This window comes from Heteronotia binoei, chromosome 2, assembly GCF_032191835.1.
Source record: "Heteronotia binoei isolate CCM8104 ecotype False Entrance Well chromosome 2, APGP_CSIRO_Hbin_v1, whole genome shotgun sequence".
NCBI classification, from domain to species: Eukaryota; Metazoa; Chordata; class Lepidosauria; order Squamata; family Gekkonidae; genus Heteronotia; species Heteronotia binoei.
In genome coordinates, this window is record NC_083224.1 from 175,954,434 (window position 1) to 175,969,059 (window position 14,626).

The following is a 14,626-nucleotide window of genomic DNA, read 5'->3' on the forward strand; positions in this document are numbered from 1 at the left end:
GAGGAGCCCTCCTCAGTGGCCATGGGTGGCTGCATTGGGGGAGGAGCTTGGGGTGGGGCTTCCCCCACCGATCAGCTGGCTGGTAGTGAGCAGAAGCCACCAAAATTGCAGGATCCTCCACCCCCAGCTGTGGACTTGCATCCTTATTCAACCTTCTTCTCAGAACTCTTTCAGTTTTTCTCTCTGTCTCTCAGCTACTGATTCTCCACTTTCCTATCAAGTTTGTTAGTTTGTAAATAAACTCTCACCTACTCTTTAATAAACTGTTACCTACTCTTTCTGTGTTAGTTACACTGCCAACAATATGTAAGATGCAAGTCCAGCCTCGCATCCAGTGAGACACAAGCGGGATAATAATGTCGGGAGGGTAGAGACAGTGTGATGTCACTTTCGTAAAGCCCCTGGAAGTAATGTCAATCGTTTCTAATAATCACCGGAAACAAAGAGTTTCTGACAACTCCTAGAGAAGCCAGCATCACTTCCAGATGACCCCGGGAAGTAATGTCTTGCCATGTTTTGTTTTGTTTTTCTCCTGTTGCCACTCTGAGTTGTGGCGGGGAACACCCACCCCACTGGGGAACTTACAACTCTAGTTCCAGACTCAGTCATCAAACTGGTATCCAACAAAGCGATCTTTCACTCTTGAAATCTTACAACACAAAGATCTCTTTGGTCCTTAAGTACTTGGCTTTATGCCGGATAGTGTGTGGTAGCAGAGAGCCGTCCAAATAGGCTGATAATTATGGTCATGCCAAGAAGAAGAGTCTTCACACCAGTTCTTCTAGAACTATCCGTGTATTTACAAATATTTACAGATAAGTGCAGTATAAATACAATCCAGAGCTCCAAAGTGCTACGCCAGACAATCATCAATACAGAAGAAAAATACCTTGGTACTCAGCACTTTTTTAAATAGCTCAGCCCACCAATCAGCAAATATGCTGACTCACTGTGACTACAGGCATTACCAGGCATTGCATCAGCCTGTCCTGTGATCATTGTCACATGACCTCATCTACACTGACAGTAGATGATCTAGGATGCAGTAACTTTTAAGCTACTCAGTCACTGACACACACAGGCCCAAGTTCAGGATCTGGCAGCCTAAGTTCAACCCCCCTGAGTCTGTCTGCCGCAAGGAGAAACACAGAATCACACAAACACATTTATCTCCCAATGAGGTGCAAATACAGTCCAGTACTCTTGAGATGTGATTATTGCTCTCCTCTGAAATTGACAAAATCACAGTAATTCTTACTCAGCCCCTGATGTCTTCTATCTATCAAGCGCAAACTAAACAACATCCAGATCAGAACAAAACATGTTTGGATTAAGCATGTCATATAGACTGGGTGTTTCTAAGGGGCTTGGGGTGGGCAGTGAGCACATGGACATCATATGCTTCCTCCCCACAGTCTGCAAGTCCACAGTGTTGACTGCGATTCAGGCTCTATGCAGCAATTTCTTTGCTGATCTAGGGGGGAAGATTTCGATCTAGGGGGAAAATTTTCATGAAACTGGTACTGATGTGGGTGCTGTTCCTCTCTTGGCTCTTGCCTCAGGCTGTGCAAGGGACCCTGAGGAGCAAGTGCCTCTTGACCAGACCCTTTGAGCTCCGAGAAGCATATTACAGGCCAGGGGACTTCCTTGTTGGTGGGATTTTGCCCTTCCTCAAGACTACAGTTATACAGTTGTCCTTTGAAAAACCTCCCAGGTACATGCATCATTACCGGTAAGTTTTGCCAAGTGGGCTCTGAAATGATGTACTTTCTGTCTGTCCAGCAATTTCCACTAGAACTTCTAGAAACAGGCACCTGTGTCAAGCAGCAGAAGGGCAAAAAGAAACGCTTCTTTACACAGAGAGTGATTATTAAAATGTGGAATGTGCTGCCAGAGGCTGCAGTGATGGCCACAGGCACAGACAGCTTTAAAAGGGGAATAAATCAGTCAGCCTCTGAACTCCAACCTCCAGTACCAGGAGGCAATATCAGGGGCAATGTTCCCTCTACGATGAGTTAGCGTGAGCTAGATCACAGTTTCTCAGCCTCCAGCTCACACACTTTTGTCTTAGCGCAAGAAATATGGCCCCAGAGCAAACTAATGTATGCAGTAGCTCACAACTTTAATGCCAGTAGCTCACAAAGTAGAACTTTTGCTCACAAGACTCCATGGCTTAGAGGGAGTATTGATCAGGGGAAGGCCTCACCCTCTGTCCCCTGTTGCTGGCTCTCCAAAGGTAATGGTTGGCCACTGTGTGAGACAGGATGCTGGACTAGATGGACAACTTCTCTGATCCAGCAGAGCTCTATTATGTTCTTATGTGAAACTAGCGTTAGATGCTGTCAGATCCCATGGAGACAGAGCTCAGAGATCACTTCCTATGCTGATAATCTGGAAAGGAAGAGGACATATTAATAAGATAAAATGATGCTATGGACCGAATTTCAGTCATTTATCATCAAATTCATAGGTAGTGATCCTGGACAAAACACCAAAAGAACAGCACAGTCTGTTAAATACTTTTATCTGGACACCCAGAGGAAATTAGGCTACTGCTAAAGATTAGTGAAATCGTAAAAGGATGGAAACCCCCATTATAAAAGGATGTAATGAAGCAGCTATATTGACCTGAATTGTTAGATGAGCAACACATAAAACTGATTTAACTGGCATTGGTATTGAATAATCCTTGGTTAGAATGCCTTTTTTATGGATTAAGAACTCTGATAGATACAGGGGTTGTCACTGGGACAATTTAATTATTAGTGTCCCACTGCAAATATGGGAGCTATAAAAAGTATCAGCTGCTAAACCATGACAGAAAAAGAGACCCTCCACAGTTAGAGGCAGTCTACCCCTGAATGACAGATGCTAGGGAGGGTGATGGCAGGAAAGGGGTATTGCCTTTATGTCTTTCATGTGGGTATCTTGAAGACTCTCTCAGAAACTGGATGCTGTAGTAGACGTATTCTTGGCCTGAGCCAGTTAGAGTCTTATAAAAGTAGCAGTACTCTGTGTGAAGGGGCAGGGTGTTTAAATGCAAATATCTGATGAATGGACTTAAAAGTAGTCTGATTGTGAGCAGCTCTGAGATTCAGAGTGGAGGACGGGATATAAATCCAATAACTTCTTCTTATTCTGGTCTGCAGAGTTTTCTTTCCAAAAGATTGTGACTGCAACCAGAAAGTCTTTCGTTACATTCCTTGTTTTTCCACTGGCCCATCTCATGTACATTTTATTGCAGCGCAGTGGCTAAAAACTATCAACAAATCCTGGCCCTCGTGTTTGCCATCAGTGAGATCAACAAGGATCTGGCACTCCTCCCCAACATCACGCTGGGCTTCCGCATCTTTGAGGACACCTACTTTGCAGAAATGACCTACCAGGCAGGCCTGTCCTTTCTGTCCATGGGGGACCAAATTGTGCCTAACTACAGATGCAGCAGACAGGAGAAGCTGCTCTCTGTCATTGGAAGTCTCTACTCCAGAAGCTCAATGCAAATGGCCTCCCTCTTGGGCCTCTACAAGATCCCACAGGTAAGAGGACGTTTTTATGGGAATAAAAGCATGTGAACACACAGAAGAGGCAATGAGGCTTGCTGAAGGGCATGTTAGAGTGGAGAAACAGGATTTTCAGTAATATATTCGCTTTGATAATAATGTAAATGTATTGTCATCAGTGGTTAGTATTCCAGAAAAAGATCTGAGTGAGTGCAGATCCCCACACTGCCATGATGCACACTGGCTGACTTAGGGCCTGTTCATCTTAGTGTCACCTACCTCACTGGGTTATTAGTGTGAGGGTGAACCAGGAAAGAACCATGTAAGCTGCTCTGAGCGCTTAGGATGAATGGAAGAATAAAACTGTGCTCAACAGACTGGCTGAGAAGAGATTTCCTTCAGGGGAGAGAAGCAGCAGGGCTGAGACTGAGGCACTGGGACTGCACGCTGAAATTCCTGGCTCCTGGCCTGGCTGCCTTTTATGGCCTTATTCCAAAGAACTACCAAACTGATTTCCCCCTGCACCCCGCAGCCTGCTCCGAGATAGCCATAGAGAACCAGGATTGTGCAAAACTTTTAATTCAATGAACTATTCATAGAACTTACTGCAGGTGTTAAGTTCCACCAACATTGGTGGAGGAAGGTGCTGTCAAATCACAGCTGACTTCTGGTGTCCCTACAGGGTTTTCTAGGTACAAGACTAACAGAGGCAGTTTGCCATTGCCTGCCTCTGTGTTGCAACCTTGGACTTGTGTGATGGTCCCCAATCCAAGTTCTAAAAAGGGCTGGCCCTGCTTAGCTTCTGAGATCTGATGTGATAGAGCTAGCCTGGGCTATCCAGGTCAGGGTGCACTAACATTATGGGTCAGTAAAACTGCTTTATGAGAATGGCCTTTGCATGCCTAAAGGCAAGTTTACATGTTCTTCTGTTCCTCTTCCATGTAGCCAGTCTGTACTCTCTTCAGGGCAGTCACTGTGGTCTCCTGCTTTTGGCCGCTCTGTGATGTGGCAGCTTCAGTGATAGCTGAGGGGCCTCCCAGAGGATATTGGGCAATGAATTCCAATGCCCTAAATTCCCACCTTATATTATTCCTCCTCCATAAGACTCTTGAACCTAAGAACTGAGAACGGCACTGATCACCAAGGCAAATATTACTGGAGGGATCATGGCATCCCGTGTATGTCCCCTCAGCATCTGATTCTTGTTAGTCCACAAGGTTACGTGATGGAAACATACAAAAATGTAAAGAGAGTTGGGAACCGATATATAGTTGGGTAAAAAGTAAAGGTATATTGTTGGAATAAGAGGAAAGTAAAATATTACTCTCTGGTCACTCCCGGTGTGTTTGGGAGGATGTCTGGGAGGTGGAGGGGGATTGAAAGTGTTGAGACGATTGTGAGATATATGTATGTGTATATAAATGTGTATTGTATGTCTATATGTTTTTGTCTTTATAAGGTGGACTAATTCAATAAAATTTATACATCTGATTCTTGTTAGTCCCCAGCCATGGTTTTACATATGCCAAAATCTCCAAAATCTCAGAATTCTCTGATTTGAATTACTCTAAGATGTGAATTACAAGTTCAACCTTGATCAAGCTGAGTCTTTATTCCCTGGCAGAAGACAACAGTATCCAAGTTAGAATCTCCCTTCAAACAGGGTGAGAGGAAAAATTGAACTAGGAATATTACCTGAAATCCTGGCGGCTGGCGAGAATGATTTCTGTCTGGAAAGAAACTAAATGCTCTCATGGAGCCAGTTTGGTGTAGTAAAGTGCATGGACTCTTATCTGGAAGAATCATGTTTGAGTTTGATTCACCACTCCTCCACTTGCTGCTGCTGGAATGGCTTTGGGTCAGCCATAGCTCTGGTAGGAGTTGTCCTTGAAAAGGCAGCTGCTGTAAGAGCTCTCTTAGCCTCACCTACCTCACAGGGTGTCTGTTGCGTGTGTGTGTGTGGGGGGGGGGGGAGGTCAAGGAGATTGTGGCCACTCTGAGACTCTTAGATTCAGAGTATAGGGTGGGATATAAGTCCAATATCATCATCTTCTTCTTCTTCTTCTTCTTGATGCTGGTAGGCTAAATACAAAGGAGAGGAACTGAAAGTTACTGTGTAAGATTAGGGAAGTGGCATTCTGTGGCTGCACTGAGATAGTGGTGCTGGCAGAAATGTCAGAGCCTCTCAACTTTGATCAGCTTTTTTCAATCGTCTTCCTGACAAATTAAGACTCCCAGGAAGACTCTTCCAGGGGAATTCATCCAGGCAAATGTTTCTACAGAAAATTCTCACAGCTCAGAGAACAATGTCAGTGGTTTAAAGGAACTTTGGTGAGCTGGTTAGATTCAGCTACACTCTGTCCAGGCTTCAGTCATGGCCCCTACTCTTCTGGTTCACCAGCCTCCAGGCTTAAAGGAAGTATTCCTAATTCAGTTTTTCCTCTCACCCTGATTAAAGAGTGACTTTAACCTGGGTACTGATCAGACCAATGGCCCATCCAGTTCTATGGTCTGTGTCACACAGTGGCCAAAACAAGGCTGCCATGAGGAAATCCACCTGCAGGGCCAGAACTCCAGAAACCCTCCCACTGTTGCCCCCCAAGCACCAAGAATACAGAGCATCACTGCCTCAGAGAGAGTGTTCCATCTATACCTTGTAGCTCATAACCACTGATGGACCTCTGCTTCATGTATTTATCCAGTCACCTCTTGAAGCTACATTTATAGCTGCCACCACTTCCTGCGGCAGTGAATTCCATGTGTTAATTACTCACACAGGCACAAACACACACATGTATGCACACAATGTGTCCAAGAGCAGATTCTTCATTTCTCTTTCTCACAAGCAGTTAATGGCCCAGTTGGCTGCATTGCTGAACCAAGTACCTTCATTGTCTAAAAGATTTCAGCCCAGATAGATCAGTAGATTGAACCCTGAAACAGTAAGATCTAGCAATAGAAATTATTTCTTCTGAAAAAACAGGAAAATAGTCACCAGGATTTGAGATTACCTCCATGGGCCTGATTTTTGTGGAGCCGCACACAACATTTAGCCATCTGTTTTCCAGCTAAAAGCCTTCCTTCCTTCCTTCCTCCTTCCCTCCTTCCCGCCCTTTATCCAGCTTGGTTATGGCTCATTCAATCCTGTTAAAGAGAGGACTATATTTCCTTCCTTCTACCGGATCGACCCCAGTGAAGTCTCACAGTATTTGGGGATCATCCGCTTACTTCTTCATTTCCACTGGAACTGGATTGGGATTGTTGCTTCAGATGATGACAGCGGTGACAACTTCATCCAAGCCCTAACACCAATGCTTGACCAGAACAACATCTGTGTCGAGTTCACTATTCGGACTTTGTCTGAAATCTCACTGTATTATTCAAGTATATATATTAATTATAATCTAGCTTTAGCTCTCATGCAGCGTAAGGCCAAAGTTGTTGTTGTTTCTGGTGTCTCAAATTCCATACGGAATTTAATCCTGCCCCTTTGGACTTCTAGACTAAGAGATAAGACATATGTTGAGAAGATCTGGATTGTGACGAGCCAGTGGGAATTGGCTGCATTTGGCTTCACTTTTACCTGGAGCGCTGTACAGACTCTCCATGGTGCCCTATCCTTCAGAGGCCACACAAGTGATGTGCCAGGATTCCACAGATTTCTCCGGATTTTGGATCCACGCCAGCCCCAGGGAGATGTCTTCCTTAAAGAATGGTGGAAACTTGTATTCATATGTTCCTTTAAAAAACCAAATGATCATATTTCTGGAATCGTTAAGAACTGTACAGAGAAGGAGGACATTGAGACCCTCCCACCCTTTCTCTTCGAAATGAGTATGACTGGGAACAGCTATAATGTTTATAATGCTGCCTATTCCGTAGCACACGCCTTACATGCCATGTACACTTTTGCATCAAGACGTGCAGTAATGAGGAATGGCAAGAGGCTTCTGGATGTTCAGCCATGGCAGGTATCCTCCTCCGTAGGTTATGTGTCAAGAAATGGACAGCCTAGAACATGTCAGTCAAGATGGGTGAATGCCAAGTAAACGAATTAATCTGATGTGCTCCCTTTCCATTTCTTTGGCCACAAAGAAGGAGGAACAGCAGCCAAAGAGTTCTTTTCCTTGTGCAGAAAAAGCAGCATAAGTTCCTCTTATTGTTTTTGTTCACAGGGTCCCCATTTACTTAAACAAAGCAATTTCCCACACCTCTTAAACTGCCCTTTTTGGGCCATGTGGAGTTTCCAGGTCCCTTCTGGCTCTCATATTTGGATAAAACTATGGTAAAATAACTTCTACAGTAGAGTTTTTGCCCACATACCGGAGCATCACCCAGAAATCAGTGCCATGGGGATGATTCCTTCTGTGTGATGCCACCAAGGTGGCCTAGGCCTTCCTTTTTTTTCTGGATGCAGGGCCTGATGGCAAGGGACCCTGGCCTGCACTAGGGGGGCTGACAACCCTAAGACCTGGTGTGAGTTCAAAGGGGGTTTACAGCTTCCTTTTCTCTCTCTCGTTCCCATCTTTTACAAAATCTATCTGGTTCTGCAAGCAGAGTTTTCTATGGTTTCAATTACAGTTTCTGCATGGCCAGCTTCCCTTCTGAACCTCTTGAATGGGAATATATTTCCTTCATTTATGGTCCACTTATTTTGCTGAGACTCAATGCAAACTACAGATTAGACTACAAGTAGAACAGTGTGCAATACATCCAGTCAGCTATGCAGTAGACAGGGTTAAATTCTGTTGTAGTTGTTAAATTATATGTAACTTCGTGAATCTCCCCATCCCAGCCAGCGCCAGGCTCTGGGCGATGTACAACACAGGAATAAAATACATACATTTAAGTCAATAAAACCAATTACATTAAGAAGAAGTTTTAAATCCCAGTGGCTTCTCATTTAAAATGCTGTTGTTCAATTCCCAGTTGTTACATTGAAGATGGGGGGATTCCCCCCAGCAGTGGTAGAGAGAAAAAGGCGCCAGCATGGCAACCGTTGCTGTTCTTATGCAAAGGCTTGGCAGAACATCTCTGCCTTACAGGCCCTGTGAAACGAATAGATCCTGCAGGGCCCTGATGCCTTCTTGCAGAGCGTTCCACCAAGTCGGGACCAGGACTGAAAAAATTCTGGCCCTCATTGAGGATAGCTGGAGCTCTTTAGGGTCAGGGATCACTAGCAGATTTTGACCGGTAGAGCGTAACGCCCTTTCAGGGACATAGTGGAGGAGTTGGTCCCTTAGATACTTTGGTCCCAGACCACTCAAAGCCTTGAAGTCATAGCCAAAACCATGAATCTGACCGGGTACTCAACTTTCAGCCAGTGCAACTGGCCCAGCACAAGTAGACTATGTGCCATCCGTATATTTAGAAGTATATTGTTTTCATGGGCTGCCTTGATTGCACAGCATCAGCAATGGCCAGTCTTTCGTGGAATCGCCTGTTCTGCCATGGCTTTTAGTGAGCCTGTGCTACCAAGGTTATACTTGACTGATGCACTAGAACAATCAGGTTGCCTTCACATCACTGAGGTTTTCTCAGTATAGTGAGAGAACTCCACCCATTTGCTTATACAAAACAACGAGGGGACATTGTTGAACACTATAGAAAGCCACTCAGATGCAAAGAGCATACACCCCCCCCCCCATTCCCCATCTTCTTTCTCGATAACCAGGTGCATCATCTTCCTCCATCCTCCACCCAAGTAAATGGAGTGTATGTCATGGAAAGCAGCTACTATGAGAGATGCTCCCCAACACAGAGACATAAAGAAGTCACCTGGTATTTGTACCCACTGAGAATTCACCCTTAGCTTTTCCATTAAGGAAGCAACTACGGAAACCATCATCTCTTCTTGTGGTAGCCCAGACAGAATGCCCAAAGTACCAGTCTCCTAACAGTCAGGGCCCGTGTAAGCAAACCCTGAGGAGGGGCAGCTGCTGGGGACCAGGATTTCTTCTGATGCTCACTGTTGTGTCAACCCCTTCCCCCGACCGCTCTCTTCCTGGCAACTGATGCTGCCAGCTACACACACTGCTATAGCCAGGGAAAGGGCTGCAAGTGGGCAGGAAGCTGTGAGCAAACACAATAGAAGGTTATGCAAGTGGGCAGGAAGAAGGCACACAGGTAGGTGAGTGGCATGAGATGGAGGAGAGGGCAGAAGTAGGGGGCCTGATGCTGGAAGGAAAGGGGGCCTTGAGAAATCTATGCACACAGCTCACCAAAACCTGAAAATGTCCCTTCTTGTTGTCATATAGCCAGTGACATCATTTTCTTAGGATCTCTTTCATTTCAGATCCTTACCTCTTTGAGAAGCACCCGGTTCAACAATACTGCTGGCGAGGAAGTGTTTTTCACTGGAAATTACAAGGAATCAGCTGGCTATGATATTCTGAACTTGATCTTTTCCCCAAATCAATCTTCAGCGCAAGTGAAAGTCGGAAGGATGGATCCTAGAGCCCCCCCAGGCAAAGATTTCATCATTAATGCAGATGCAGTTGTTTGGGCTACCCAGGTGGGGAAGAAGTCAATATTATTGAAAAAAATGTTCACAGAACCTTTGGGAGTATAACATTGCATTTATAGAACAGACTAAACGCCAGCTTCCTTTAGAAGTTGGTCTCCAGAATGGTACTTTTCACCCACCCAAAGCTTGGTTTTATTGGTTTAAGTAAAACATGCACATTTCCTAGAAATGATCCTGCTAAAATGGTGATTCATAGCACCATGCCCAAGAAAACCCCCTTTAATAGCTCTTTAATGCAAGAAAGACATTCCAGGTTGAGTCAAGATGACTGGGGAAAACTGTGTTGTGATTAGAGTGCCTCTGCATCCACAGTAACAATACAGTTCTAAGGAAGGGCATGAGCTGAAGTTCATGGCAAATTTTGACCAGTTTGTGGTTTATGAAGTCAAATTTATGGCTGGTCAACCAGCCTTTCTAATTTATTTTTTAGCATGGACTTACTATGAACTTTCAATCGGTTTGTGGAGGTTTGTGCCAGTTTCTGAGCAGAGACATTTCCAGACAGATTGTCTCTGCTCATTCAAAGTATTTACATAACTACTAAGCAACAACTTGGAGGGCATGTTGAGGAACATCTGGGGAGGTCCCCTGATACTGTGATGTCTCAAGTTTGTACAGGATCAATTCTATACACTCCTGAAGCTCCTGAACCTGAGCCTGTTAGAATGACTGTTAGAATGACTGCTGCAGTCGTTTTGACAGGTGCTTGTTCAGGAGTGTATAGAATAGATCTTGTTCAAGGGGAAATGACAGGCACTTTCCTGGGGCACCTACTTTGGGGGGCCCTAACTCTGACCCCATAACTCTACTCTTAAGTAGAAGGGAGTAATTTGGTGATCTTGTGAGCTTGGTGTATCTAGCAAGCCAAGGAGGGGCATTCTACCACCTCATGTACCTCACAAACTGAACCAGTACATAAACTGGTTAAGAGTTTGTGACAGTTGATGGGTTACAAACGGGACAAGCCACAAACCACAAACCAAACTGCATTTTTCTGGTTCATGTCCATCCTTAGGGAGCATCCTGGAGAATCATTAGGGTGTGGAAGCAATCCTACTTATTCGGAAAATCTCACGAGTTCTTCTTTCTTCCACTTAGAAGCTGCCCTCTTCCAGGTGTGTGGAGAGCTGCCTGCCAGGGTACAGCAGAAAAGTTCTAGAAGGAAAGCCTCCTTGTTGTTATGAATGTAAACTTTGTCCTGAAGGGATGATTTCTGACCATACAGGTAGTTCAACGCATCTTGAAACCCCAAGTTAAAGGGTCAAAGTTGTTGGATACTGAGTGGCTCTCAAGGGCTGCAAATGCCACTTAGGTTTAGACTCTGGAATTACAGAGTTATGCCTGCCTTTTGACATTATAATGTATACCTCAGATAAGGAGCTACAGCTTTCTATTGGGCCCCATACAAAGTTCAGCCCTGAAACTATCACTGATAACTTCACACAGTCTGTATAATGAAAAAACTGATTCTCTCGTACAGTGATTGAAAGATTTTCTGTCTTTGTCACTGAATTTATTTTGGGGATATTATCTGGATAATTCTTTCTCTTCTAGATAGATCAAGGTGGGGAGCCACGTTGGTCTGAAGCAGTAGAACAAAGTTTGAATCCAGTGGCACCTTTAAGAACAACCAAGTTTTAGTTAAAGTATGATGTGTCGTGTGCATGCACACTTCCTCAGATACAATGAAATGGAAGTTAACAGTCCATACATATAGGGAGAGATTGAACAGTGAAGCAAATAAATAGGAGACTAATGTGTAATTGTGGAATGCTAAGAGTAATTCACTGAGACCCAGTTACAACTCTGTTTCCGCCCCCCTGTAATTAAATCCAAACAAATGGTGACCATAATGTTAGCTTCTTATTCCTGTTTTTTCTTTGCTTTGGTTAAAACAACTTCATTATCTTAGATTCTAATCTGTTGCACACAAACTTGTGCATGTTTCCTCTCTGTTCCAGTGTGTACATTACAGTTTATTATACACATATCTGATTTTGAGTGCTGCGTGGTGCCATGGATGATAATTGGTTAATTAAACATGACTTCATGACCTCGTCCCTTCCCTATTGGATGATATTCTCCCTGAGATATAGGAGCTGGGGCCAAAAGTGTTGTATTTTTCAAAGTTGCACTTTTTGTGCAGTGGCTATTCTCAAGGGAAAAATCAATTTGCTTACAAGTTCAGAGGCTCAAAGTCATGGAAATGCGAAGTCCTATTATGGGATGGGTTTTCCGCTCTCTCAAAGTTGTGAAGTTCTCTTGACCCATCTCTGCTTTTGGAATGTGGAAGTTTTTAGGAAGTGCTTGCCCTGCATCTTGTCTGAGATAAAGGCTCCGTTGCTTCGAGGACTCTTGCAGGTCTCTTAATATGACTGCATTTCTTAATACAAAGTAAAGCTCTTTAGTATAAAGTACAACTCTCAGTATCAGATATGCTTTAAGGCTTAATCAAAATATATATGTTTCCATATTCAAGTATGATTCTCTGTGCAAAGCATACCTAGTATGGCTCTTGTTTAGTCTCTGCAGAAATAACTGTGCGAGTTCACGCTGTGCACGCTTCAGGTTCACAGAGGATACTCTGTACATCGGATCTGCTCTTCACCCTCTGCCTATATGTATGGGATGTTCAATTCTATCTCAGTATATCTGAGGAAGTGTGCATATGCCCCAAGGTCATAGCTTAAATAAAACTTCGTTAATCTTCAACGTACCACTGGACTCAAACTTTGCTCTTCTCTTTCTCTTCTAGAACTTCTTTCTCTTATGAACTTCAAAAAGTTGCATTTCTTATGAAGAATTATTTTTGGTTAAATTGCAGAAGTAGAAAAAGAGGGATGTCAAAGAGAATCTGCACCTTTAGATTGACACTAGTCATTCTGAAAGATTTTGAAATGGGCCCATTTCTATACAGGTGTCATTTTGGGGACCTACATAGAGTGTAACTTCGTGCTGCTCCCCTACTCCTCAAGTAATAATATCAAAATGGCTCATAATAGCAAACCAGTTTCTGTTCTCTGTTGCCTGCTTAGTATTTCTTAATATATAACATTATTGTTATTATTATGCAACAAGCTATATTTCACAAATAAGATGCAGCAGGAAACTCAGTCTTATCCCAGATTCTCTGTTCCGTCTTCTTCCTCCTGCCTTAACCTCTAAGAGAGTTGGGATCTACTTTCAACCTCTGATTCACAGCATGAGAACCACTAGCTAGACAGTGTATCATTCCATCTCCATGGATAAGGGCTCCATTGAATACTATACAAACATCAGTTGTGTTGTGCTGGAATTCATTAATCAGTGGTTCTTTGTTCCAGATGCTGACCGTTGTGTCCCATGTTCAGAAGATCAATATCCAAACAAGAACAAAGACCAATGTATCTCCAAGAACATAAGCTTTCTTTCCTATCGAGAGATTTTGGGGGTGGTTTTGGCTTCTCTTGCTCTTTTGCTGTCTCTGATCACAACCCTAGTTCTGACAACTTTCATTACATATCGAGACACACCAATCGTGAAAGCTAACAACAGAGAACTCACCTATATCCTCCTCAGCTCCCTCCTGCTCTGCTTCCTCTCCTCCTTCCTCTTCATCGGTAGACCTACAAGGGTCACCTGCCTTCTGAGACAAATTGCGTTTACTGTAAACTTCTCTGTTGCTCTTTCCTCGATCTTGGCCAAAACGACCATGGTGGTTGTGGCTTTCTTGGCCACTCAGCCAGGAAACAGGGCCAGGGAACTGTTGGGGAGACAAGGAGTGAACTCCATTGTCCTGGCCTGTCCCCTCCTCCAAGTTTTTATCTCTGCCATTTGGCTAGGAACCTCTCCCCCATTCCCCAACTTGGACTTCCATTCCTTGGCCAAGGAGATCATAGTGGAATGTAATGAGGGGTCCGTCATCATGTTTTACACAGCCCTGGGATACATGGGATTTTTGGCCCTGGTCAGCTTTGTGGTGGCTTTCCTAGCCAGGAAACTCCCCGACAGCTTTAACGAAGCCAAGTTTATCACCTTCAGTATGCTGGTCTTCTGCAGCGTGTGGGTCTCCTTCATGCCCACCTACCTGAGCACGAAAGGGAAGGCTATGGTGGCCGTGGAGGTCTTCTCCATCTTGGCCTCTGGTGCTGGTCTCCTGGGCTGCATCTTCCTTCCCAAATGCTGCATTATTTTCTTGAAGCCTGATCTCAACAGCAGAGATCATCTTCTAAGGAACAAGAAATACAGGAACCTACATTTCTGAATATTCTCTCCCTGTTCCAGTTTGATCTCAATAGCAGAGATCACCTTCTAAGGAACAGTAAATACAGGAACCTAAATTTCTGTGTCTTCTCCGCTTGCTCCAGTTTCAGTTCATTATAGCTCCTTATGCAGGTGGTGAAAATGAGCATTTTTTAAAAAAAATTCAACTAGGAACTTCAAAAGAGACTCTTATTATAATGTGTATAAGTACTTCGTTCTATTCTATTCAAAAAAGTAAACATCACAACTATACAACTGTTGGTTCATTTCATAATATATGGAAACCTTACTTAAAAATTCATCCACCTGGCTAATTGTGGTCCATCACAAGCTAATGACCTTAGGTTTCCCCCTAAAG

General features: G+C 43.9%; 1 protein-coding gene across 1 annotated transcript; it reads left to right on the top strand.

Annotated features, from left to right (window-relative positions):
• The first annotated feature begins 1,526 nt into the window (after positions 1 to 1,526).
• On the top strand, positions 1,527 to 14,269 carry LOC132567382 (vomeronasal type-2 receptor 26-like). Its single transcript, XM_060233057.1, has 5 exons — positions 1,527 to 1,732; positions 3,245 to 3,536; positions 9,796 to 10,014; positions 11,125 to 11,251; positions 13,350 to 14,269. The coding sequence occupies exons 1-5, from the start codon at positions 1,527 to 1,529 to the stop codon at positions 14,267 to 14,269; spliced, it is 1,764 nt and encodes a 587-aa protein (XP_060089040.1).
• The last annotated feature ends 357 nt before the right edge of the window (positions 14,270 to 14,626 follow it).